Source organism: Palaemon carinicauda, chromosome 13, assembly GCF_036898095.1.
Source record: "Palaemon carinicauda isolate YSFRI2023 chromosome 13, ASM3689809v2, whole genome shotgun sequence".
Lineage (NCBI taxonomy): Eukaryota > Metazoa > Arthropoda > Malacostraca > Decapoda > Palaemonidae > Palaemon > Palaemon carinicauda.
Window position 1 is genome coordinate 34,749,842 of NC_090737.1, and position 25,084 is coordinate 34,774,925.

General features: G+C 45.1%; 1 protein-coding gene across 1 annotated transcript in view; it reads left to right on the forward strand.

Moving 5' to 3' along the window:
• Positions 1-23,389, forward strand: part of LOC137652273 (dihydrolipoyl dehydrogenase, mitochondrial) — a 94,849-nt gene extending 71,460 nt beyond the window's left edge. Inside the window, exons 5-9 of the mRNA XM_068385564.1 lie at positions 273-503; positions 689-901; positions 1,550-1,695; positions 21,852-22,041; positions 22,676-23,389. Coding sequence (XP_068241665.1) covers positions 273-503; positions 689-901; positions 1,550-1,695; positions 21,852-22,041; positions 22,676-22,969 — 1,074 coding nt within the window. The 3' untranslated portion in view covers positions 22,970-23,389. The remainder of the gene's footprint in view (positions 1-272; positions 504-688; positions 902-1,549; positions 1,696-21,851; positions 22,042-22,675) is intronic.
• The last annotated feature ends 1,695 nt before the right edge of the window (positions 23,390-25,084 follow it).

Sequence of the window (25,084 nt, forward strand, 5' to 3'; positions counted from 1 at the left end):
ACTAATGTCGCCATTACTATAAAGAAGGACCCTTTCTGTACCCCTTTATTTGCAGTGGTCCAGACAATGAAGGGAATGACTGTGCCGCCAAAGGTTTCTTTCACAGATTTTCCTCTTTCCTCTTCTGGAGTGTCTGATGATTGTGTTGGACATACAGTAGGCTATAGTAAAGTAAGGTTTTTTTTTTTTTTTTATCAGGAAAATAGATTTTTTTTCAATGTTATTGCTTTGTTAATATATTTAACTTTTTTTTTTTCTTTTTTTTTGCATAGGGTCATGGAAAGATTGTTAGCCCTAATGAGGTATCTGTCATGAAGGATGGCAACACAACCGATGTCGTAAAAACGAAAAATATTCTCATTGCTACTGGCTCAGAAGTCACACCATTCCCAGGTATTGAAGTGGATGAAGAAGTAATTGTCTCATCAACAGGGGCCCTGAAACTGTCAAAAGTGCCTGAGAAGTTGATCCTTATTGGAGCCGGGGTCATTGGTTTGGAACTGGTATGTTTTTTTTTAATAGAAGTCAGCAGTTACAGTATATTTTTGTGAGCAATTAATAATTTGTAAACTTGATAGTATTTGATAAATTTGTACCATGTTTGGTTCTTACACAAACAAACTTTTTTCCTTATTGTTTTTAATAATATTTGAGATTTAATATTATTTTTTACACCGCTCCACTACAGGGATCAGTATGGTCACGTCTTGGTGCACAGGTAACTGCAGTAGAGTTTCTTGGAAGTATTGGTGGCATAGGCATTGATGCAGAAATTTCTAAGAGTTTCCAAAGGATTTTAACCAAACAAGGAATTAAATTTAAGCTCAGTACTAAGGTACTAAGTGCAGCAAGACAAGGAGATAAAGTTATCGTCAGTGTGGAAGGAGTAAAAAATGCCAAGGTAAGCAATGATTTGTATCTTGTGTATAGCATAGAGTTTTGGATCTGGCAAGCTGTATCTCACTATATTTATTTACATTTTGACCTCCAAAGATAAAGAGATGAAGCTACCTTGTTAGGATTAGAATACAAATTCTCACCAAAGGAGCAAGACTACAGACTTTTGATTAACTACAAAGTTATATGGATTTTTAAATCAAAGGGTTTTATTTTGAACTTGTAGCTAAAACCATATTTATATTTATTCTTATATATGTTACTCATAGTTCTACGTTTATTATTGTTGTAGATTTCCTGGCCTTTATGACCAGGCATTGGCTCTTGCAATTCTAATCTGCAGCTCAAAAGTGTAGAGATAATTTTTATTTTCAGGTGGGGCCTACATTTATTTGTTCTGTCACAAGTACAAACCCTTTGCTATTTATAGGGGATTACCTTTCGGCAAAGCTGAAAGACGAGCCTTGAAATTAATAACTGCCTGTTATTCATCATAACTTTTATTTTTCCTCGGATAGCAATGCCATTCTGCTTTGTTCGAATGGTAATCCTCTCTAAATAGTTCCAGGTTTATGTGTTAGGAAAAATACAACTTACAAATAGGCTATTTTTCAGCTATTCAACTGGTGGGATCAATGTTTTTTTTTTACAGAAAGAAGATTTGGAATGTGATTCACTATTGGTATGTGTTGGCCGCCGACCTTTCACTACTAATCTAGGCTTAGAAGAACTGGGCATTGAGAAAGATACCAGGGGCCGCATACCTGTTAATCAGCGTTTCCAGACAGTTATCCCCAAGTGAGTATGGTACTAGGATGGATATAAAATATACTGTAGATATTTAAGGTACAGTACATAAGATGGCAATTTTTAGAAGAGAGTATTATAATTGTTTCTAGAAGTTACTTTATCAAGGTTACAATGCAGCATGATGCATTTTAGAGTTTTAACATTATAACCCAAAACAACTCTTGATCAAGAAGCATTTTTGATGTGTTAAGAAATATAGCGTATGCTGTACAAGGCAAGTTGTTAAAAGTGATGAAAAATTGTTGGAACGTAAATGATAGTCTGTGACTGGTTTGGTATAAAAGTGGTGTGTTCCTACACGTAACCTAATGACCTTTAATAGGAGTACAGTATACCTTCAGCGAAGCTAGAACAGCCATTAAACTTTTTAACAAGGTGAATAATGGTTGACTGTCTGGTGGGAGATAAGCCTCACCCACCCAGTATGTAGAGTAGACCTCACTTTGATTTTGGCTGCAATTCTGTACATGTACACTTTTTTCTGTCCTCAGTCTGGCTAATTAATAATTTTCATTGGTTTGTACAGAATGTTTATGGTCTTGTTTTTATTATGACTACTCCAAGAGCTGACATTCAGCTTTGCCCTGGTAAATCTAATTGTTGATGTGGTTGGTACTTTATTTTTCCCGGGGCCATGTCTGTTCACAGGTATCCTGTTGTAGGAGTATAGTGTGTGACCTCCCTATACAATTTGGTCAAGCAGGCATGCTTAGTCATTTAACATTTCAGTGGAGCTGTTAGCAAAGTTCATTCCAAACAAGAGGAATGTACTTGGAGATATGCTCAGTTGCTAGAGTCAGGGGTTAGGATTGGATTGGTTGCTCCTCCCCTGAATGACTGAAAGGCTTCTAGCTCTTTTCATCGATCAACTTGTTTGTAACCTGGCTGAACAATAAGTTGTTCCAACACAGAGACTTACCTCGAACTACTTTCTTAGGAGGTACCTGGAATCTCCTCTCAACCGACCAGAGTTTTGTGTAGTCTACCCTACTTCCGTTTTCTGTGGGGACTAACTCAGGCGTAAGGAGAACGTGCCCTGAGGGTAGTCCTGAGCTAGGTCGGAGTTAGTTTGGGTCTCGCTCGTCAGTAAATTCTCTGGTCGCGTCGTGATACCATCCCGTCGCTCTCCGTTCTCTTGCGATCCTTTGTGTCCCACGTGGTTCCCGCGTGGTATCTCTGTGCTTTCCCTTGTGTTCTCGCGTGTTCGCGTGATTCCCTTGTGCTTCCCCAAGTGTATTCCTTATCCTTTCCCTGCGTTCCTGTGTCTTGTGGTTTTGTGTTGTGATGGAGCAGACCCGCCGTTGTCCTGGGCCTAGATCCGGGAAGTCGTGTGGAGCATTCCTATCCAAGCCGGAGGTTGACCCGCATTCCCTTTGCTCTTCCTGTAGGAGTAAAGTGTGCTCGCCGGCGGATACGTGCCCGGAGTGTGTGAATTGGAGTGAGATCCAGTGGGTTCGTTTTAGCACGAAGAAAAAGAAGTCCTCTAAACGGTCCCCCAGGAAGGCGAGCATCTCTTCGCCTTTGCCGTCGCCCGGTGGGAGGTCTGACGAGGTTTCTGTTCCTTCTTCCCCTACCCAGGGTAGGGGACGAGGTAAGTCCGTTGCGGGGAAGGTACCGATGGCTCTTCCCCAAGAGTCTAATATTCATGATGGGGGGGTTGCTGAATCTTCACAGGCTAGTGGGGGGCCTGAAAGTGCTTTGTCTGGGGGTCTTGGGGACTCTGCCCTTGTGATTGGGGGGCACGTCTCCTCCGATGACCCCATGTGGAGTAATACTGTTCCTGTCTCTTCGCCCGCGTCTTGGGCCTGCGTTTCAGGTACCTCAGCAGGTGATGGCGTCCAGGATAGGTTGGACTCGACGGTAGGGGAGCCCTTCGGATGGAAGCTCCCGAAAACCCAGGTAGGTCCCCGTTGAGGATGGAGGATGGCCTAGATTCCTGGTTCCCCAGCGTGGTGCGGCCGACCTCCCTTCCAGCCCCTCTGTCGGCGGTTCCTGACTCGTTTTTGCAACCTTCGACCTCCGGAACTCAACAGTTCGCGAAGACCTCCGTTGCCCCCGAGCCCGCCCGTCGGTCGGGTTATGCAGTATCGTCGGGGTCATCGTTCTCTTCGGAGGGTGAAGCAAGGAGGAGGCGCCGTCGGAGGAGGGAGAGATCCAGGAGCAGGCGCTCCCGTTCGAGGTCACGTACAAGGTATAGCAGAAGACGTTCCAGGTCCCCGAGGAGGAAGTACAGGAGGAGTAGGTCCCCCAAAGGTGAATGGGTCTTCGTTCCCCGCAGGAGGGTCGAGGACTTCGACGATTTTCCGCGTTCTCAGAGTCGCCGGCCCAGAGACGGTTCTCCACGGAGGCCCTCTGCCAGGCATAAGTATGACCCTCGCAAGGAACAGAGCGAGAAGACCTCTTCAGGTAGGCGTAAGGCCGCGAAGCTTCCGACTCAACCCGGCCAGCGGGGGGAGTCGCGTTTTCGGATGGGCAGCCTCGTCGGGTCAGCACAGTTGACTCGGCCAATGGACTCGCAGGGACGGCTTCCTCCGTCGGGCCAGCCCACGGAAGTCTCGCCCTCTTTGCCCAAAGACATATTACGGACGGAAGTCCTCGCCGACACGGCGATTCCCGTCCCGACACCCAGGTCTAGTGCGGAGCTTCCCGTCGGCACAGACTGTTACCACCACAGGGAGGTGCTCGTCGAGTCCGAGCCACAGCGACAGGTGGGGGTGCCCGTCGGCCCGTCGCCTCGGCCTCAGACGGAGGGAGTTGCTGGCGACAGTGAAGGTTCCCCAACCGAGGACTCGGCATATCGGAGGGTGATAGGTCTTATACGGAGGCATCACCGGATCGAGGAATCTGTTCCCTCCGACGAGGATGCCTGGCGTTCCAGCCTTAATCGTCTGATGGAGGCCCCCGTGCAGCAGAAACCCTCCCTGGCGCTGCCTGTGGCCAGGGATTTGGTCCTGGGCCGCGCCCACGTGGACAAGGTTGCGGCGGGCAATGCCGAAGCCCCCAAGTCCCAGAGTTCCTCAAAGTTACTCCAGGGACCAAGGTCCCAGAGTAGGTTTTATGTGCCAGAGGGGCAGCGACCGGGAGCCTGCAAAATGGAGTCTTCCCTTGAAGTGTTGAGTCAGGGTGCCCTGGAGGACAGAGCCGCGTCAGCCCCGATTTGTTTTTCACAGTTGGAGGCTTCGATGATGGAGGAGATGTCCAGGGACTTAGTCCACGTCGCCTCCTGGTTGGACTGGTGGGCCTCCACTCTGGTAGGTGTTCAAGCCACCTACGACTTGACAGACCCTGCGAACCAAGACGACCTGAAAGAACTCATCATCTCCGGGGGAAAGACCTTAAAGTTCCTGACTTTCCAGTCTCTTGCCCTGTCAGCCAACTGGGTGCTTAGGAAAAGGGATACGGTCTTAGCCAAGCTTTCCCGGAAAATCCCTGACAGAGAGGCAAGGGCTTTGAGGAGCCTGCCTGTGTGGGGTGACTCCCTGTTTCCGTTGAAACAGCTGGAGGAGGTCATGGAAAAGGTCTTGAAAAGGAAGGAAGTGGGTGCACCCAGACCCCACTCCGTAAGGAGGCCCACTTACAGGAGGACGTCATCGGATGGCCCCTCTACTTATCGTGCCTCTCCTAGCCAGACGAGGAGAGACGCTCCATCTACCTCTTGGGCTCAACCGCCGCAGCGGAGCCCCAGCAGCGTCTGCCTCTTTTAGGACGGCCTACTCAGTGTCCAGGAGAGGGCGTTCAGGCCGCTCCTCCAGAAGGAGATAGAGTGGGAGGTCCCCTACTCCTGCCCAAGCTTCAGGTTGGGGGATGCCTCAGACATTTTTGGCAAGCATGGAGGGCCCACGGTGCGGAGCCCTGGGCAGTATCCGTACTGAAGGAAGGGTACAGACTCCTGTTCCTAACAGAACCTCCACCTTTGATCCCAGCCAGTCTGGCAGAGTGGCTAGCACCCAAGGACCCCTTGAAGAGGGCGGCCCTTCAGGAGGAAGTTTCCACTATGTTGGAGAAAGGTGCAGTGGAAGTGGTCCTACATCTGGGCCCAGGCTTCTACAGTCGTCTTTTTCTGGTGGAGAAAGCGACAGGGGGTTGGAGACCGGTGATAGAGCTGTCAGCCCTCAACAAGTTTGTTTGCAAGACGGACTTCAAAATGGACACCCCAAAGTCGGTCCTGCAGTCCTTGAGGGAAGGGGACTTCATGATGTCCATAGACCTCAAGGACGCATACTTTCAAATCCCGATCCACCCCTCAAGCAGGAAGTTTCTCCGGGTGAAGTGGGGTTCCCAGATCCTGCAGTTCAAGACCCTCTGCTTCGGTTTGTCAACAGCTCCCCAGGTATTCACAAGAGTCTGTGTGGGCTCACGAGCGGGGTATTCGCCTCATTCGATATCTGGACGACTGGTTACTCCTTTCCTCCTCAGAGGAAGTTTTGAAGGAGCAAGGAGTAAAACTAATTCAATTCTGCAAGGATCTGGGTATCACGATCAACCTGGAGAAATCGAATCTGTCTCCCTTCACCAGGATGACTGACTTGGGGATGATGCTGGACTCCCGACTAGTGAGAGCCTTTCCGTCGGAGGAACGGTTGAACAACCTGGAACGGATCCTCCTGCCTTTCCTTTCAAGACAACCCAGGAGAGCCAAAGACTGGCAAAGGTTAATAGGTCACCTAGTGTCATTGGAGAAACTCGTTCCCCAAGGGAGGCTCAGACTGAGGAGCGTCCAATGGAACCTGAAGGGGCTCTGGAACCAAGTGGACTCGCCCTACAAGTTAATTCCCGTCCTGCCGGAGACAATACACTCCCTGGAGTGGTGGCTGTGTCGGTCGAATACCCTCAAGGGGATGCCCTTCGCAACCGAGCCTCCCGAGATGCTTCTGTTCACAGACGCCTCCAAAGAGGGGTGGGGGGCACATCTCCTCAACGAGTCAACGAGAGGAACTTGGACGGACGAGGAGAAAGGTCAGCACATCAATGTCCTAGAGATGAAGGCCGTCCGAGAAGCTTGCCTACAGTTCGTAGATCTTCTGAGGGGAAACACAGTGGCGTTGATGTGCGACAACGCCACTGTAGTAGCGTACATAAAGAAACACGGAGGTCTAAAATCGAAGGAGTTGTGCGATCTCGCTTTGGAGATCCTGGATTGGGCCGAGTCGGAACAGATCGTGATTTTCAGCAAGGTTCATTCCAGGCAAAAAGAACGTCCTAGCCGACGGGCTCAGCAGGATGGGACAAGTAGTGGGAACAGAGTGGTCCCTCCTCCCAGAAGTAGCCAGACCCATCATTCAAAAATGGGGCTCGCCGGTGATGGATCTCTTTGCAACCAGACTGAACGCACAACTCCCCGTATTTTGTTCTCCTGTCCCAGACTCAAAGGCGGCGTTGGAAGATGCTTTTCAACACAAATGGGACAACCTCGACGTGTACGCTTTTCCCCCCTTCGCATTGATCAGGCAAGTGCTCAACAGAGTACGGACGGCTCGAAACTTAAAGATGACTTTGGTAGCGCCCTGGTGGCCGGAGAGGGAGTGGTTCGCGGATCTAAGAGACCTGGCATGCCGTCCCCTGTGGCCTCTGCCCGACAGGCCAGACCTTCTACGGCAGCCACACTTCCAAAGGTTCCACGACAATCCTCAGTCTCTTCGCCTTCACGCCTGGAGACTATCAAGCGGCTCCTAAGGAAGGAAGGATATTCGACAGGTACTGCAGAGAAGATGTCACGTTATCGGAGATGGTCTTCAGCAGCGGTCTACCAAGCAAAATTGGCTACTTTTACGAAATGGTGTGCCTCAAAGAACATCAAGCCTCTAAAAGCCTCGGTCCCAGATATTGCGGATATTCTAGTGCATCTCAGAGACGAAGTGGGCATGTCAATTCCGGCCATCAAAGGAGTCCGTGCAGCCTTGGGCCAAGTCTTCCTTCTGAAGGGCATTGATCTGGGCTCCTCTAGGCACATCTCTATGCTCATCAGGAGCTTCGAACAAGCTTGCCCTCCGCAAGCCTCCAGGGTGCCGCAGTGGGACGTGGCAAGGGTATTGAAAATGTTAAGTGGGCCGCCGTTCGAACCCCTGAAGGACATAGTGGACAGGGATCTCACTCTCAAGACGGTCTTCTTGTTGGACTTGGCCTCTGCTAAGAGAGTAGGAGAGATCCATGGGTTGTCCTACGACATCTCTCATTCAAAGGGGTGGAGGGAGATCTCCCTCAAGTTCGTCCCTTCTTTCGTAGCAAAGACACAGAATCCAGCGGTCTGGGACCCTAAGTTCGAGGGCTTTTCAATGCCGGCTATTCCTAGGACAGGGAATCCAGAAGATTTGAAGTTGTGCCCCGTCCGTGCCGTGAGAAAATACCTTGAGAGGACTGCCCATCTCCGCCCTGGTATCAAAAATCTTTTTGTCTCTACGGGTGTAAGGAAAAAGCAGGTATCTATGAATACCATCTCCTTTTGGCTGAGACGGGTTATTGTCAGGGCCTGTAATGATGAGGGCCTGCCCCTGCCAAGTAATCCCAGGCCCCATGACATTAGGGGTCTAAGTACTTCTCTGGCTTTTGAGAGGAACATGGCGGTGGGCCAGATCTTTAGAGCAGGCACCTGGTCGAACCAGTCGACCTTCACAACGCATTACCTCAAGGATTGCTCGAGGAGGTCTTTAGACGGTTTCTCTATTGGGACAGTCATCTCCGCGCTCCAAGCGATTTAACGGTGAAGCCCCAGGTACAATCATGGATAGCAAAACCAAGAGACACAGGTTCATTCCCTTTCACCTTTGTCACTTTTTTCCTTTCCCTACTCGGAGATAACCCCACATACAACCCGAAGAAGACACGTCTCTACAACTTCGCCACAGGACTCAGCATCATGGAATTTTTTAAAGGGTAAGTACTTAGACACTAACATGAGCTCTTTGTGTAGTTTTCCCTACGTTTTTGTTTTCCGTATATATATTGCAACCTAGTTCCCATCTAGGTTCCTGGACGTCCGGTTAGCTTGGTCTGAAGTTCAGGAAGACACTCCCACCTCCCAAAGTGTAAGTTTCCTAAGAAAGTAGTTCGAGGTAAGTCTCTGTGTTGGAACAAATCACAAATTTTAAGTAATTTGTATTTTTCCTAACATACTTACTGAGAACTACTTTCGGGTAATGGCCCTCCCTACCTTCCCCGAGTGCCTTACTGCCCTTGAAGACCTTTTGTACCATCCAGGAACTTACTGACGAGCGAGACCCAAGCTAACTCCGACCTAGCTCAGGACTACCCTCAGGGCACGTTCTCCTTACGCCTGAGTTAGTCCCCACAGAAAACGGAAGTAGGGTAGACTACACAAAACTCTGGTCGGTTGAGAGGAGATTCCAGGTACCTCCTAAGAAAGTAGTTCGAGGTAAGTATGTTAGGAAAAACACAAATTGCTTAAAATTTGTGATTTTTCGGTCTTTTATTTTATTCTACATTTCTAGATTTGTCGGCAGTGATAGAGGACTCCTTCCAACATTCCTTCTGCCTGATACATCAGGTTACTAACAATGTTGATTACCCCGAATATCAAGAAGGCTGGTGGTTTCCAATTGCCCACATGCCAAATTTGTTCTTGTTTTACTAATGGAGGGATTCCACAGCAAGTGGTATTCTTTTCACTTCACTTGTGGCGACTTTTCACAATCTCCTCCGACTGAAAGTTTTTTGCAAGGCATTACACGTCTGGATATTTGTGAAGATCCTCTGCAGGAAGAGGGCATTATCTGCGATTGGTTTCATAGAATGGATACTTCTCTAGTCAGAGCATCTCCGCAACTGATTTCCTCATCTTCCATTGCTACAAGAAGTTTCTTTCAGTCTTCGTTGTGAAAGCCTTTAGCCATCTCTGTAGACTGGAGGGTCTGGATCTCTCCTCTTCATGAGAGTTGTCCATGCTTATGAAGAGCTTCGAGAACTCCGAAATGGTACATCACAAGAGTTCTGTTCCCTCAAGCATCAGCCGTATGAACAACACCGGAGGAGAGCATCAGATAGAGATCTGGTGCTCTAGACTGTCTTCCTGCTTGCATCAGCTTTGGCAAAGAGATTTGGCAAATTGCTTGGCATCTCATATGCTTAGAGTCATTCCGAGGGATGGGAGGTCTCCTTTATGTTTCTTCCGGGCTTTGTGAAAAATGCCCTGAACTCCGCTATTCACAACCCATCTAATCTCTCCAAGTCATTACCAGCAATCTGAATGACCTGCTTCTTTGTCTTGTGAGGGTGCTACAGTGTTACCTCAAGAGCTCTGCACTTCAGACCTGAGCATCAGACTATTCCTCCATACTGGAGGGTTTAAGAAGTCAATATCCAAACTAAATAATTGTTCTCTAGTCTTGGTTAGTGCCATAGCCTCTGTACCATGGTCTTCCACTGTCTTGTGGTAGAGTTCTCTTGCTTGGGTGTACACTCGGGCACACTATTCTATCTAATTTCTCTTCCTCTTGTTTTGTTAAAAAAAATTTATGGTTTATCAAGGAAATATTTATTTTAATGTTACTGCTCTTAAAATAAAGTATTTTATTTTTCCTTGTTTCATTTCCTCACTGGGCTATTTTCCCTGTTGGGCCCCCTGGGCTTATGCATCCTGCTGTTCCAACTAGGGTTGTAGCTTATCAAGTAGTAATAATAACAGTTTCTTTCTGTCTTCATGAAACCATCAAACATGCTTACATTGTTTTTCCAGGGAGTCTATGAGTGCAAACTCACAAAGTCTGGTATCAGCTCTACACTAGCATTCAAGAAGAATCTGTCAGTGGTGCAAGTGATGAAGGCAGGTGTCCAGAAGCTCCATACAACCTTTACTGCCCTTAACCTTTGAAAATCTACCCGTAAGTCCCTGGATACCTTTACCCTGGGACCTGTGGTGCTCCTTAACAGGCTGTGTAGCAAGCCTTGCTCTCGCAAGGGGACAAGTAGTGTTTATCCTAAGATAGCTGTTATTGCGCGACAAACTCGAGGAATGAAAGGTGAGAATGTTGGGCCATTTTTCTTATATTCTTCCCCTCCCTCGAGGCTTAGCAATTGTGCCGTCAAGTTACTGGACCGGACGCTAAATGCAGGTATGCTATGAAACCTTGATTTTCATTACCCTTTGGGGTTTTATTATAGTTACAGATGGAGAAATCTTTCCTACTAAAAAATAACTATTTGTCCCCAGTTAGAATTGGTTGACAGGAGTCATGATTTTTGCTCCTCAACAGAACCAAAGTACATTGACATTTCCTGGGTTAGTTAACTAGCCAGATTGGTTATAGGGGGATTTCCTCCCTCCCTATGATGATTCTTCTGTCAAAGGTCAACAGTTTGTATTACTTGTAGGAAATCCCAAATTTTTAAAGCAATTTTTTTTCCTTACGAAGTTTAACTTTCCACCTCAACTACCTTGCAAGTCCTTGAGTAAACGTCAAAAGTGAGGTTTACTCTACCTGTTTGGTTGGCAGGGCTTACCTCCCACCTAACAGTCAACTGTTGTGTACCTTGTTATAAAGTTCACAGCCCTTCCAGCTTTGCTGAAGTCATAGTTTTTTATTAAAGGTATCCCTGCGTGTCATAAGTGACTGCTCCCCTTACTCTAGTTTTGGGTTGTTTGAATGTGCGTGGATGTAGTGAGATAGAGAGAGTAAAAGATGTGAGATTGGATGTATGTTTAGAAATAGAAGGATGGATATATTGGCTTTGTGTGAGACAAAGATAAAGGGAAAAGGTGAAGTGATGTTTGGTGAAATGTCTGGTAGTGTGTCTGGGATTGAAAGGGGAAGAGCAAGAGAAGGTGTGGCTCTATTGCCGAGTGAATGGACAGCAGGTAAAGTAGTGGAATGGAAGGAGATATCATCAAGGTTAATGTGGGTAAGGGTTAGGTTGGGTAGGGAATGTTGGGCTTTTGTCAGTGCGTATGGGCCAGGTTGTGAGAAAAGTGAAGAGCAGAATGAGTTCTGGAATTATTTAACTAGGTGTGTAGAAGTACTGGGTAGAAGGAATTATGTAGTTGTCATGGGTGACTTAAATGCTAGAGTGGGCGCTGGAGAGGTAGAAGGTGTCATTGGGAAGTATGGCGTACCAAGTGAAAATGAGAGTGGTGAGAGACTGGTAGATATGTGTGTTGAGCAAGAGATGGTGATAAGTTCTAGCTTTTTCAAAAAGAAAGATAAAAATAAGTATACATGGGTAAGAGTGGCAAATGGAAGAGTGGTAGAAAGGGCGTTAATGGATTATGTGTTGATAACTAAAAAAATGTTTGGAAGATTGAAAGACGTGCACGTATTTAGGGGTATGGCTAACGGTATGTCAAATCATTTTTTGGTGGAAGGAAAATTAGTTGTAGCAAGAGTGGGGGAATAGAGTAGGTGGATGTAAAACGAAGCTAGTGAGGGTTGAAGAGCTAATAAAACTGGGGGGAAAAAGTAAATATCAAGAAAAGTTGAAACTGGCATATGACGAAGTGAAAGTAAGAGAAACTGGTAATTTGGAGGAGGAGTGGAAGTTAGTAAAAGAAAATTTTGTTGGGATTGCAAATGATGTGTGTGGCAAGAAGTTTGTTGGAGGCAGCATGAGGAAGGGTTATAGTGGAATGGAGTGAAGGTAAAAGTGGAAGAGAAAAAGAGGACTTTTGAAGAATGGCTGCAGAGTAATAGCGTAGAGAAGTATGAAAGATATGGAGAGAAAAATGTGGAAGTAAAGCGCAAGGTAAGTAAGGCAAAGAGGGCAACTGACCTGAGGTGGGGTCAGGGATTGGGTCATTCATATGAAGAGAATAAGAAGTTTTGGAAAGAAGTGAAGAGAGTAAGGAAGGCTGGTTCAAGAATTGAAGAGACAGTGAAAGATGGAAATGGAAGGTTGTTAAAAGGAGAGGAGGCAAGGAAAAGGTGGGCGGAATATTTTGAAAGTTTACTGAATGTTGAGGAGAATAGGGAGGCAGATATAATTGCTGTTGCAGGTGTTGAGGTGCCGGTGATGGGAGATAAGAATGAGAAAGAGATTACAAGAGAGGAAGTGAGGAGAGCACTAGATGAAACGAGAGTAGGAAAAGCATCTGGTATGGATGGTGTGCGAGCTGAGATGTTGAAGGAAGGGGGTGTGACTGTACTTGAATGGTTGGTGAGATAGTTTAATGTGTGTTTTGTGTTGTCAATGTTACCAGTAGATTGGGTTTGTGTGTGTATTTTACCACTATACAAGGGTAAGGGAGATGTGCATGAGTGTTGTAATTCAAGGGGTATTAGTTTGTTGAGTGTAGTTGGAAAAGTGTATGGTAGAGTACTGATTAATAGGATTAAGGATAAAACAGAGAATGCAATCTTAGAAGTTGGAAGTACAAAGTGGTTTTAGAAGAGGTAGGGGTTGTATGAATCAGATTTTTACAGTTAGGCAGATATGCGAGAGATATTTAGCAAAAGGTAAGGATGTGTATGTTGCGTTTATGGATCTGGAGAAAGCGTATGATAGAGTTGATAGGGAAGCAATGTGGAATGTGATGAGGTTATATGGAGTTGGTGGAAGGTTGTTGCAAGCAGTGAACAGTTTCTACAAAGGTAGTAAAGCATGTGTTAGGATAGGAAATGAAGTGAGTGATTGGTTTCCGGTGAGAGTGGGACGGAGACAGGGATGTGTGATGTCACCGTGGTTGTTTAACTTGTATGTTGATGGAGTGGTGAGAAAGGTGAATCCCCGAGTATGTTGATGGAGTGGTGAGAAAGGTGAATCCCCGAGACCTTGGACGAGGATTGAAACTGGTAGATGAGAATGACCATGAATGGGAGGTAAATCAGTTGTTGTTTGCGGATGATACTGTACTGGTTGCAGACGTGGAAGAAAAGCTTGGCCGATTAGTGACAGAATTTGGAAGGGTGTGTGAGAGAAGGAAGTTGAGAGTTAATGTGGGTAAGAGTAAGGTTATGAGATGTACGAGAAGGGAAGGTTGTGCGAGGTTGAATGTCCTGTTGAATAGAGAGTTACTTGAGGAGGTGGATCAGTTTAAGTACTTGGGGTCTGTTGTTGTAGCAAATGGTGGAGTGGAAGCAGATGTACATCAGAGAGTGAATGAAGGATGCAAAGTGTTGGGGGCAGTTAAGGGAGTAGTAAAAAATAGAGGGTTGGGCATGAATGTAAAGAGAGTTCTGTATGAAAAAGTGATTGTACCAACTGTGATGTATGGATCGGAGTTGTGGGGAATGAAAGTGACGGAGAGACAGAAATTGAATGTGTTTGAGATGAAGTGTCTAAGGAGTATGGCTGGTGTATCTCGAGTAGATAGGGTTAGGAACGAAGTAGTGAGGGTGAGAACGGGTGTAAGAAATGACTTAGCAGCTAGAGTTAATATGAATGTGTTAAGGTGGTTTGGACATGTTGAGAGAATGGAAAATGGCTGTCTGCTAAAGAAGGTGATGAATGCAAGAGTTGATGGGAGAAGTACAAGAGGAAGGCCAAGGTTTGGGTGGATGGATGGAGTGAAGGAAGCTCTGGGTGATTAGGAGGATAGATGTGAGAGAGGCAAGAGAGCGTGCTAGAAATAGGAATGAATGGCGAGCGATTATGACGCAGTTCCGGTAGGCCCTGCTGCTTCCTCTGGTGCCTTGGAGGACCGCGGAGGTAGCAGCAGTAGGGGATTCAGCATTATGAAGCTTCATCTGTGGTGGATAATGGGGGAGGGTGGGCTGTGCCACCCTAGCAATACCAGCCGAACTCGGTTGAGTCCCTTGTCAGGCTGGGAGGAACATATAGAGGAGACGTCCCCTTTTTCGTTTAATTTGTTTGATGTCGGCTACCCCCCAAAATTGGGGGAAGTGCCTTGGTATATGTATGATGTATGTATGTTTGGAAAAATACAATTTTAAATATTTAACTTAGCCGGTGAATATATAATAGCTGACGTCTCTGGCGGCTCGACAGAAAAACACAAAAACTCGCGAGCGATCGCTATGAAGGTTGCGGGTGTGCCCACCAGCGCCAACTATCGGCCAGATACCGCATATACATGTAAACAGCTCCAGTTCTTCTCTGTCGGTCTGATCGACAAGGTGTTCCATTACTCGCTGTTAACCTGGAGTTTTTCAACAGTCTTGGTGAAGTACTTCTTTTTGGTTTGAGCTTTCGCAGTGCAGGTGTTTTATCTTCAACTTAAACTCTTGAACTCTTTTTTGGATAGATTTAATTGTTGATGACTTTGGATTGTTTTTTGGACTTTCTTTGACTTTTCAAAATGGCTGACCCTTCTCCAATTCCTAGATTTCGTAAATGTAATGCTAGGGATTGCAATAAGCGTCTTCCAAAGGCCTCTCTCGACCCACATACTGTGTGTTCTAATTGTCGGGGTAAAACCTGTCAATTAGGAGATCGGTGTGAGGAGTGCGTGGGCCTTTCGGAATTCGATTGGCTTGAGTTTGACATGTATTCTCGTAAGCTAGAGAGAGATAGGGTGAGGAGAAGTTCCTCTAGATCGTTAGAATTTTCCTCCTCCCATGCCCCTGAACCTAATCCTTCCCCAGTAGTAGTTGTGCCTGAACCCTCTACTAGCACTCAGGAACCATCAATGCGGGATATGTTACTTGCCATTCATGCTTTGGGCGAGAGAGTTGAGTCGTTAGCTACGGACCGTAATCAACTCATGGCGGATGTAAAAGAGTTAAAGTGTCAGAGTGCCACATTAGAAAATCGTGGGAAAGTGATTAGTGCGCAAAGTGTTATCAGTGTTGCGACCGAGGGTTCGTCTGTTCGTGCCTGTCGTTCGCCTAGTCCGAGACCTCTTGCAAGCTCCCAAGCCCCAGGGAGAAGTAATGTCGTAGGACTTATGGGTTCGAGAGGCTTTAACCAACGAACAGACGTTCCCTCTATGGTTTCAGGCGTGTCTCGTCAAGACCGCCCCTACCATAAGACGAGCGAGACGGTCTCCTCGTCATCCGAAGGCTTATCGCGTAAGAAACCGTGGAGCAAGGTTTCGAGACCCTTAAAGCGAAAGTCAGTCCCTTCAGGACAGGTCCAGCGTCCTGGTTGTAGCCATTGGGACAGCTCTGACCCTGTGCAGTCATCGGAAGACTGCTCGCCGCCTAAACAGAAGCGTAACACAGGCTCCGAGAGTCTTAGTGTAGGCAATGTTTTGCAGTCACAGACGTTCCCCTCGTCTCTTACCGCACCCATTCCCGTTGATCCTAAATGGGTTGTACTGCAAGACATGCAGAATAAGCTTGCCTCTCTTATGGAGGACTATTCTGCTGAAAAGGTTCACGATGATCCTCGCCGCTTAGCTGATCGAGATCCTGGCCGTCAGCCGCCCAAACGAGCCTTTGCTCGTCCTGTTGACGTTGACGTTACAAAGTCACGTTTTGTAGAGCCTCACTCGATGCAGTCCCGTGTTGACTTTCAGCCGCTTGTGGACGTTCAGCCGCTGCCGCATGCTCTTGTTGACGTTCAGGACGTTCGCCAACCAGCGAAGTTGACTTGTTTTGACGTTGAGCGTCAAGCACCGCAGTCAAGAGTTGTTTTGACTGCTCAGTCTAGGCAGTCAAGGCAGTCTCGAGTTGACGTCGAGCGTCCTCCCGCTCCTGTTGTTGTTGCTAGTCAGTCTGTTAAGCAGTTACATGACATAGCGTCCTGGACTGCTACTGATGCTCCGGTGCGTGTGGACTCTGCTTGTCAAGCATTGCCACCAAGGCAGGTCTCTCCCTTGCTTGAGACTCAGCAGTTATCGGACGAAGCTCCTTCAGATGAGGACGTTGCTGATCCTCATCCTGATGATAATCCTTCAGATGTAGATGAACCTAAGGCTGTTCCTCCTTCGATGGATTTCAAAAAGATCATGATGATTTTCAAGGATCTTTTTCCAGATCACTTTGTTGCTGTTGCTCCTCGTTCGCCTCCGTCTGAGTTTGCTCTAGGCTTAGCTGCTACCAAGCCAGCCTTTACTAAGCTAGTGCTTTCTCGCTCTTCTAAGAGGGCTTTACGTCTTCTAGGCGACTGGTTGGATACCAGGAGGAGTTTGGGGAAGACGGCCTTTGCCTTCCCTCCTTCTAAGCTTGCTTCTAGATCGAGCGTCTGGTATAACACGGGAGAAGTTCTCGGCTTGGGAGTCCCTGCCTCTGCCCAGGGTGACTTCTCAAGCCTCGTAGACTCTCCCCGTCGCCTGGCCATGAGACGCTCGAAGATTTGTTGGTCCTCCTCGGACCTTGACCATCTGCTTAAAGGCGTATACAGAGCCTTTGAAGTGTTTAACTTTCTTGACTGGTCATTAGGAGCTTTAAGTAGGAAGATCTCGTCTGCCGACCAAGATGTTTCCTTACTTATCATGTCCTGTATGGATAAAGCCATCCGCGATGGCTCCATTGAGCTCGCCTCCACCTTTACGTCGGGAGTCTTAAAGAAGAGAGAAACCCTTTGCTCTTTCCTTTCGGCAGGAGTTACTCCTTGTCAGAGATCGGAACTGCTCTATGCTCCCTTATCAGCGGCCTTGTTTCCACAACAGCTGGTTAAGGATATAGCTGCTTCGCTTGTGCAGAAGGATACCCATGACCTGATGGCGTCCTCTGCTCGCAAAGGGGCTCCTTCTTCATCCTTTGCTGTAAGACCCAGGATCGAGACTCCTGCGTCTAGATTTATCCCGCCCTTTCGTGGCAGAGCTCCCAGCAGGGGAAGCTCTCGTGCCGAGGGAAAGAGAGGTAAGAAGAGAGGAGCCAAGTCCTCCCGTGGCAGAGTCTGACTGCCCACAGCCTCAGACAGCGGTAGGTGCCAGATTGAAGAGCTTCTGGCAGGCCTGGGAGAAGAGGGGTGCAGACCAAGAGTCTGTTCTGTTGCTCAGAGAGGGGTACAAAATACCGTTTGTACGCAAACCTCCTCTAGTAACAACTCCCATAGACCTCTCTCCCAGGTACCGAGAGGAGTCAAAGAGACAAGCCCTAAATCAAGAAGTGTCTCTGTTGCTAGAGAAGGGAGCGGTGGTGAAAGTCTCGGACCTTCAATCACCGGGGTTTTACAACCGTCTCTTCCTAGTCCCAAAGCATACAGGAGGTTGGAGGCCGGTGCTAGACGTCAGTGCGCTCAACGTTTTTGTTACAAAAACAAAATTCACGATGGAGACCACGAAGTCCGTCTTAGCAGCGGTCAGAGAGGGAGACTGGATGGTCTCTCTCGACCTACGAGATGCGTACTTCCACATTCCTATACACCCGGATTCCCAACCGTTTCTGAGGTTTGTTTACAGGAATGTGGTGTACCAGTTTCGAGCCCTGTGCTTTGGCCTCAGTCCTGCTCCTCTCGTGTTTACGAGGCTCATGAGGAATGTGGCAAAATTCCTCCATCTATCGGGAATCCAAGCCTCCCTGTACTTGGACGACTGGCTTCTCAGAGCATCGTCCAGTCATCGCTGTCTGCAGGATCTACATTGGACGTTGGGTCTGGCCAAGGAATTGGGACTTTTGGTCAACCTAGAAAAGTCCCAACTGATCCCATCCCAGACTATTCTATATTTGGGGATGGAGATTCGCAGTCCAGTTTTTCGGGCTTTTCCGTCTGCCACCCGAATAGAACAAGCTCTGCTCAAAGTCCAACTAATGCTGAAAAGAGAACGTTGTTCAGTCAGGAGTTGGATGAGTCTCGTAGGGACTCTCTCATCCCTGGAGCAGTTTGTCTCGCTAGGGAGACTACGCCTTCGGCCTCTCCAGTTCCATCTAGCCTCTCACTGGAACAAGGACAAGACGTTAGAGACGGTATCAATCCCAGTCTCCGAACCAGTAAAGGCATGCCTGAAATGGTGGGACAGCAATATCAGTCTGAGAGAGGGACTATCCCTAGCAGTCAAGAACCCAAACCACGTGTTGTTCTCAGACGCGTCGGATTTGGGTTGGGGTGCGACCCTGGACGGTCGGGAATGCTCGGGTCTGTGGACCTCAAGTCAGAAGAGCATGCACATCAACGGCAAGGAGCTATTAGCAGTCCACTTGGCCTTGATGAAATTCGAAAGCATTCTTCGAAACAAAGTGGTAGAGGTCAACTCAGACAACACCACAGCTTTGGCGTACATCTCCAAGCAAGGAGGCACACACACCCACACGCTGTACGAGATCGCAAGGGACCTTCTCATATGGTCAAGAAATCGAGGCATCTCCCTGTTGACGAGATTTATCCAGGGGGACTTGAACGTCTTGGCAGACTGTCTCAGTCGGAGGGGTCAGGTGATACCCACGGAATGGACCCTCCACAAGGACGTGTGCAAGAGTCTTTGGGCGACTTGGGGTCAACCCACCATAGACCTCTTTGCCACCTCGTTGACCAAAAGGTTACCGATCTATTGCTCACCAGTCCCAGATCCAGAGGCGATCCACATAGACGCGTTTCTACTGGATTGGTCTCATCTGGACTTATATGCATTCCCACCATTCAAGATAGTCAACAAGGTACTGCAGAAGTTCGCCTCTCACGAAGGGACAAGGTTGACGTTGGTTGCTCCCCTCTGGCCCGCGAGAGAGTGGTTCACCGAGGTACTTCAATGGCTGGTAGACATTCCAAGAAGTCTTCCTCTAAGGGTAGATCTCTTACGTCAGCCCCACGTAAAGAATGTTCATCAAAGCCTCCCCGCGCTTCGTCTGACTGCCTTCAGACTATTGAGAGACTCTCAAGAGCTCGAGGCTTTTCGAAGGAGGCAGCCAGTGCGATTGCGAGAGCTAGGAGAGCTTCTACCATCAGAGTATACCAGTCGAAGTGGGAAGTCTTTCGAGACTGGTGCAAGTCAGCATCTGTGTCCTCTTCCAGTACCTCTGTAGCCCAAATCGCAGATTTTCTTTTACATCTGAGAAATGTTCGCTCCCTCTCAGCTCCCACGATTAAGGGCTACAGGAGCATGTTGGCTTCGGTCTTTCGTCTTAGAGGCTTAGATCTTTCCAACAATAAAGATCTCCAAGATCTCCTTAAGTCTTTCGAGACCTCTAAGGAACGTCGTTTGGCAACTCCTGGATGGAACTTAGACGTGGTCCTAAGGTTCCTCATGTCAGACAGGTTTGAGCCATTACATTCAGCCTCCCTGAAGGATCTCACCCTCAAGACGCTTTTCCTAGTGTGCTTGGCTTCGGCTAAAAGGGTCAGTGAAATTCATGCCTTCAGTAAGAACATCGGCTTTTCTACAGAAAAAGCCACATGTTCACTTCAACTTGGTTTCCTGGCCAAAAATGAACTGCCTTCTCGTCCTTGGCCTAAGTCCTTTGATATACCTTGCCTGTCAGAGATCGTAGGCAACGAACTTGAAAGAGTGCTGTGTCCAGTTAGAGCTCTTAAGTTCTACTTAGCTCGTACTAAGTCCTTACGAGGTGGATCTGAGGCATTATGGTGCTCAGTTAAGAAACCATCATTGCCTATGTCAAAGAATGCTTTGTCATATTTTATCAGATTTTTAATACGAGAGGCTCATTCTCACTTGAATGAAAAAGACCGATGCTTGCTTAAGGTTAAGACGCACGAAGTAAGAGCTATAGCAACTTCCGTGGCCTTTAAGCAAAATAGATCTCTGCAAAGTATTATGGACGCGACCTTTTGGAGAAGCAAGTCGGTATTCGCGTCATTTTACTTAAAAGATGTCCAGACTCTTTACGAGGACTGCTACACACTGGGTCCATTCGTTGCAGCGAGTGCAGTAGTGGGTGAGGGTTCTACCACTACATTCCCTTAATTCCAATATCCTTTTAATCTGTCTCTTGAAATGTTTTTAATCTTGTTTTTGGGTTGTACGGAAGGCTAAGAAGCCTTTCGCATCCTGGTTGATTTGGCGGGTGGTCAAATGTCATTTCTTGAGAGCGCCCAGATTAGGGGTTTGATGAGGTCCTGTTGTATGGGTTGCAGCCCTTGATACTTCAGCTCCTGGGAGTCTTTCAGCATCCTAAGAGGATCGCTGGGCTTTGTGAGGAAGACAGACTAACAAGGCAGAGTAATCGTCTAAGTCAACTTCCTTACCAGGTACCTATATATATTTGGGTTTTGTTATGATATAACTGTCAAAAACTCTAAGCATATACGCTGTAAACTTTATTAATTCTGGTCTCTACCCACCACCATGGGTGTGAATCAGCTATTATATATTCACCGGCTAAGTTAAATATTTAAAAATGATATTTTAATTATAAAATAAATTTTTGAATATACTTACCCGGTGAATATATAAATTAAAGGCCCCCCCCTTCCTCTCCGATAGAGACCCAGCGGGATGAGAAGAACTGGAGCTGTTTACATGTATATGCGGTATCTGGCCGATAGTTGGCGCTGGTGGGCACACCCGCAACCTTCATAGCGATCGCTCGCGAGTTTTTGTGTTTTTCTGTCGAGCCGCCGGAGACGTCAGCTATTATATATTCACCGGGTAAGTATATTCAAAAATTTATTTCATAATTAAAATATCATATTACTTAAAAACTGTGTGATTTTTTGGCAGTTTAATATTTTTATGGATTCAGTGAAGTGAGAAGTCAAGAGAAAGGACAGTGGTTGTAATTGCTGTGTTTTGGGATACAGAAAAATATGTGAATGAAGAGTAGAATGGTGCTGTTTGTATGTCAAAATGGAAGCTTGGTGACCTGTCTAGAGGCCAGAGCTTTCCAGCCACCTTCTTTTAACAGCCGAATCTAGCATCTCAGAACTCTTACTCCTATTGAAGTAATCAGTTAGGAAAAGTACAAATTACTTATAAATTTTGTGATGTAAAGGAAAATTTAAAAATTCAGAAATGGTTGGAAAGAGGAGGAAAAGGGTGAAGTGTTGGATAGATGATGTGAAAGATTATATTGAAAAGGGTCCTGATATCTTAGAAACACATTTTCCAACCCCATCTGCCTAGAGCTGAATCTGTTAAATAATTCAACTTAAAAGTCCACTAATGAGAGATTTGCTTCACTATGATCTTTTTGGATATTTTAAGTTGTACAGAACTTAGGTTTAATAGTTAAAAGCATTCTCCAGTTAGTCAAGAACCATGTATAGACTTACAGCATTCATTTTATGTATTCCCTATTTATTGAAAAAACTTATATAAGTAAAATTATAAAACACTAATTTTCCTTATTGGGCATCAACACCTAGGCTTTGATGCATGCCTCTTAGCTTCTCATGTTATTATTTTCTCTTCCAAATATTTATCCATCGGCAACTGTATATAATTTTTTCTCTTTTTCAAGTATTTATGCCATCGGCGACTGTATTCATGGACCAATGTTAGCACATAAAGCAGAAGATGAGGGCATTGTTTGTGTTGAGGGAATGGCAGGTGGTCCAGTACATATAGATTATAACTGTGTTCCATCAGTTATTTACACACATCCAGAAGTTGCATGGATTGGCAAGACAGAAGAGGATCTTAAAGCAGAGGTACAGTTGATAATTATATTTAAAAAAACGTTCATTTGTATCCAGATATTTTTTGCAGATACAGTCGGAGTGTTATAGCCAATAAATTAAGGTATGCAATGCATACAAACCTATTTTACAGATGCTGAAACTCTTTGCCACGCAGACTACTCTTAACTTTTTTTTTGTTTATATCTATAAGCTCCATGCAATAAAATACTTTGGTCTTACCAACTGAAAATCTTTAACTATCACGGGGAATACTTCCACTTTCAAAAGACGGACTGAGAAATATTAGCTATTGAAGATCAGTGGGTTAACTTTATACCACATTTATTATTGCATGCACGTGATATGAATTGATAGTAGTGTATTTAATAAGATTAGTGCATTACAAGTAATGCATTATATTTTATTATTTCTTTACCTTCAACCCCTTGTTTATAACTTTCTTTTTCCTATACCATGCTCTTACTGTTAAAAGTGCAATGTCACTTGGTATGATCCAGCTGAAGAGCACATTACACATACAGTACTTTGTCAGTGATTCTTCATTCAGATAGATCTTGGATATTTCATGACAAACAAATTGTGCCATATAAGTGTAGTGTTTATATGACAAATTGTTTTTGAAGAAAAGATATATATTTTTCAGGGTGTGGAGTATGCAGTAGGGAAATTTCCCTTTGCAGCCAATTCTCGAGCAAAATGTAATAATGACACAGATGGTCTCGTAAAGATCCTTGCTGATAAGCACACCGACCGCATGCTTGGGGCACACATCATTGGCCCAGGCGCAGGAGAGATGATTAACGAGGCTGCACTTGCCATGGAGTATGGAGCCAGCTGCGAAGATGTTGCTAGAGTTTGTCATGCACATCCCACCTGCTCAGAAGCTTTCAGGGAAGCAAACTTGGCAGCATATTTTGGCAAACCGATTAACTTTTAATATTCAATGTTGAAATTGTTTCTGCTATAGCTACCTAATATTTATAGATTTATCACACTGATTTTTACAATTTACTTGGAAGGTATGAATGAGCAGTTCTCTAAATTTCAAACAATTAGTTTAGTTGCCTAGTTGTACAGTATTTCATAATTTTTTTTTTACCTTTTGTTTTTAAAAAATTCTTACATGTCAACGACTACATTCAACCATAAGATTTTGCAAGTTTTTATTTTTGTTCAATCGAATTTAGTTATTGAAGTGTAATATACCTTGTAGGGTATTTAATGTTTACTGGAAAATACTTCAAAGGGGCAGTGTTTAACTTTAAATTGTATATAGTTGTGCATAAAAATTGTCAAGTTGTAAGTACTCTAAGAGTATATTAATTTCTAAGTAAAATATTTAGTTTTATTTTAACTTATTATTTGGTGGTTTCAATATTACACCTGTCAGAGGAGTTTTTAGATTCAATCCTTTGTTTGTTCCAGCGTAGTTACAAACCCTCCACTATTTATAAGGGTATACTTTTGCCATAGCTGTAAGAATACCCTTTTAAATAGCTCCAGGTTTGTATTCTAGGAAAATACAAATTACTTCTAAAATTTATTTTTGTGTGTAGTATGCATTTGAAATGTTTCTGATTAACTTTCCATATAATTACTGTATAGATCAAGCCAGAATTATTGGTTTCCACGAGACTGGGTACAGGTTAGATCGCATGTAGGAAGGTAATTCTTTCAAATTCCATGAACATGAAGTCATGTCATCCAGTTCTTAATCATCGATTTTTTTATGACGAAAATAGTCGTTTCTTATTCACAGCCTTAATTCTCAACTATGTTCTCTTGAATAGATGAATACCATAAACCCACAGGATGGAATCACGATGAACCACAAGAAGTTATATAATCGGTTAGAAATTTAAGGTTTTGATAAAATTATGTTGCTTCTGCTTTTAATACTTTAGAATAATTTCAAGTACAGAATTGTGAAACCATTAAACAATATGCTATATTTCAGACATTGGACATTTTTGTATATAGTACTGTCAGAACCCTTGGAGGTTAAAATTTAATGGTTAAGAATTCAGCAATGTACACAGTAGAAAATATTGCAATACAGCACTGTTCTTTCTTGTGAATAAGATATTAGATGAATGAAGAATGTTCATACACGAATAAAATCCCGTCCTTTAATAGGATTAATGTTTTCACCTTGGCTAGAACTTTCAAAATTTATAACAGGAAGTTGGTAGTTCCTGGGAGGGGGCCCATGTCTCCTCAGCCAGTTCATTGAGTAGCCACTTTGCTTTCAGCTGACAGAGAGTACAGATGTACTACAAGTGTAACCATAGTGGCTCTTCTAGAAACTTACATTGATGAATGTAAGTTTCCTAAATCTGAGAAAATGGCTTTAGTCACACCAGTTCTGAGAAATGCACTGGACTACCAGGAATTAAGCTCAAAGAGACATCTTTCAAATCTATTCTTTGTCTCAAAAGTGCTTGAATATGTAATTCTTGAACAACTAGTCAGCCACTAAGAAGTAATAGAAGCTTTGGCTGACAACCAAGCTGCCTACAGAAAACTACTCTACGGAGACAGCCATCTGCTCTGTTGTAAATGATTTGCTAGAAATGATGGATGAAAATAAATGTGGTATTTTAATATTGCTCGATCTCAGTGCTGCTTTTGATACAGTTGTGCATGAACTGCTACTAAATAAGCTATGGTCCATCGGCGTTGAAGATCAAAGCTTTCGAATACCTAAAAGACTACTTGGTTGGTAGAAATTACTGTGTACAAATTGGAAACTCGTATTCATCATATGAACCCTTAAACAGAGGGGTACCCCAGGGAAGTGTACAGTACTTGGCCCAATCTTATTCTGTATCTATACTATTGGTCAATCGAAAATGCTACAAAGGCATGGCGTAACGTTTAAACTATTTGCAGATTCAGACACAATTTTACTTCTCCATAAATTATATACATGACACTACTGAAACTCTAAACCGAATCCTTGATAGTGTTAGAGAATGGACGACATTTGAACAACTTAAATTAAATGAGGACAAAACAATGTGTGAGAAATTTAGGTGATGTTCAAACGAAC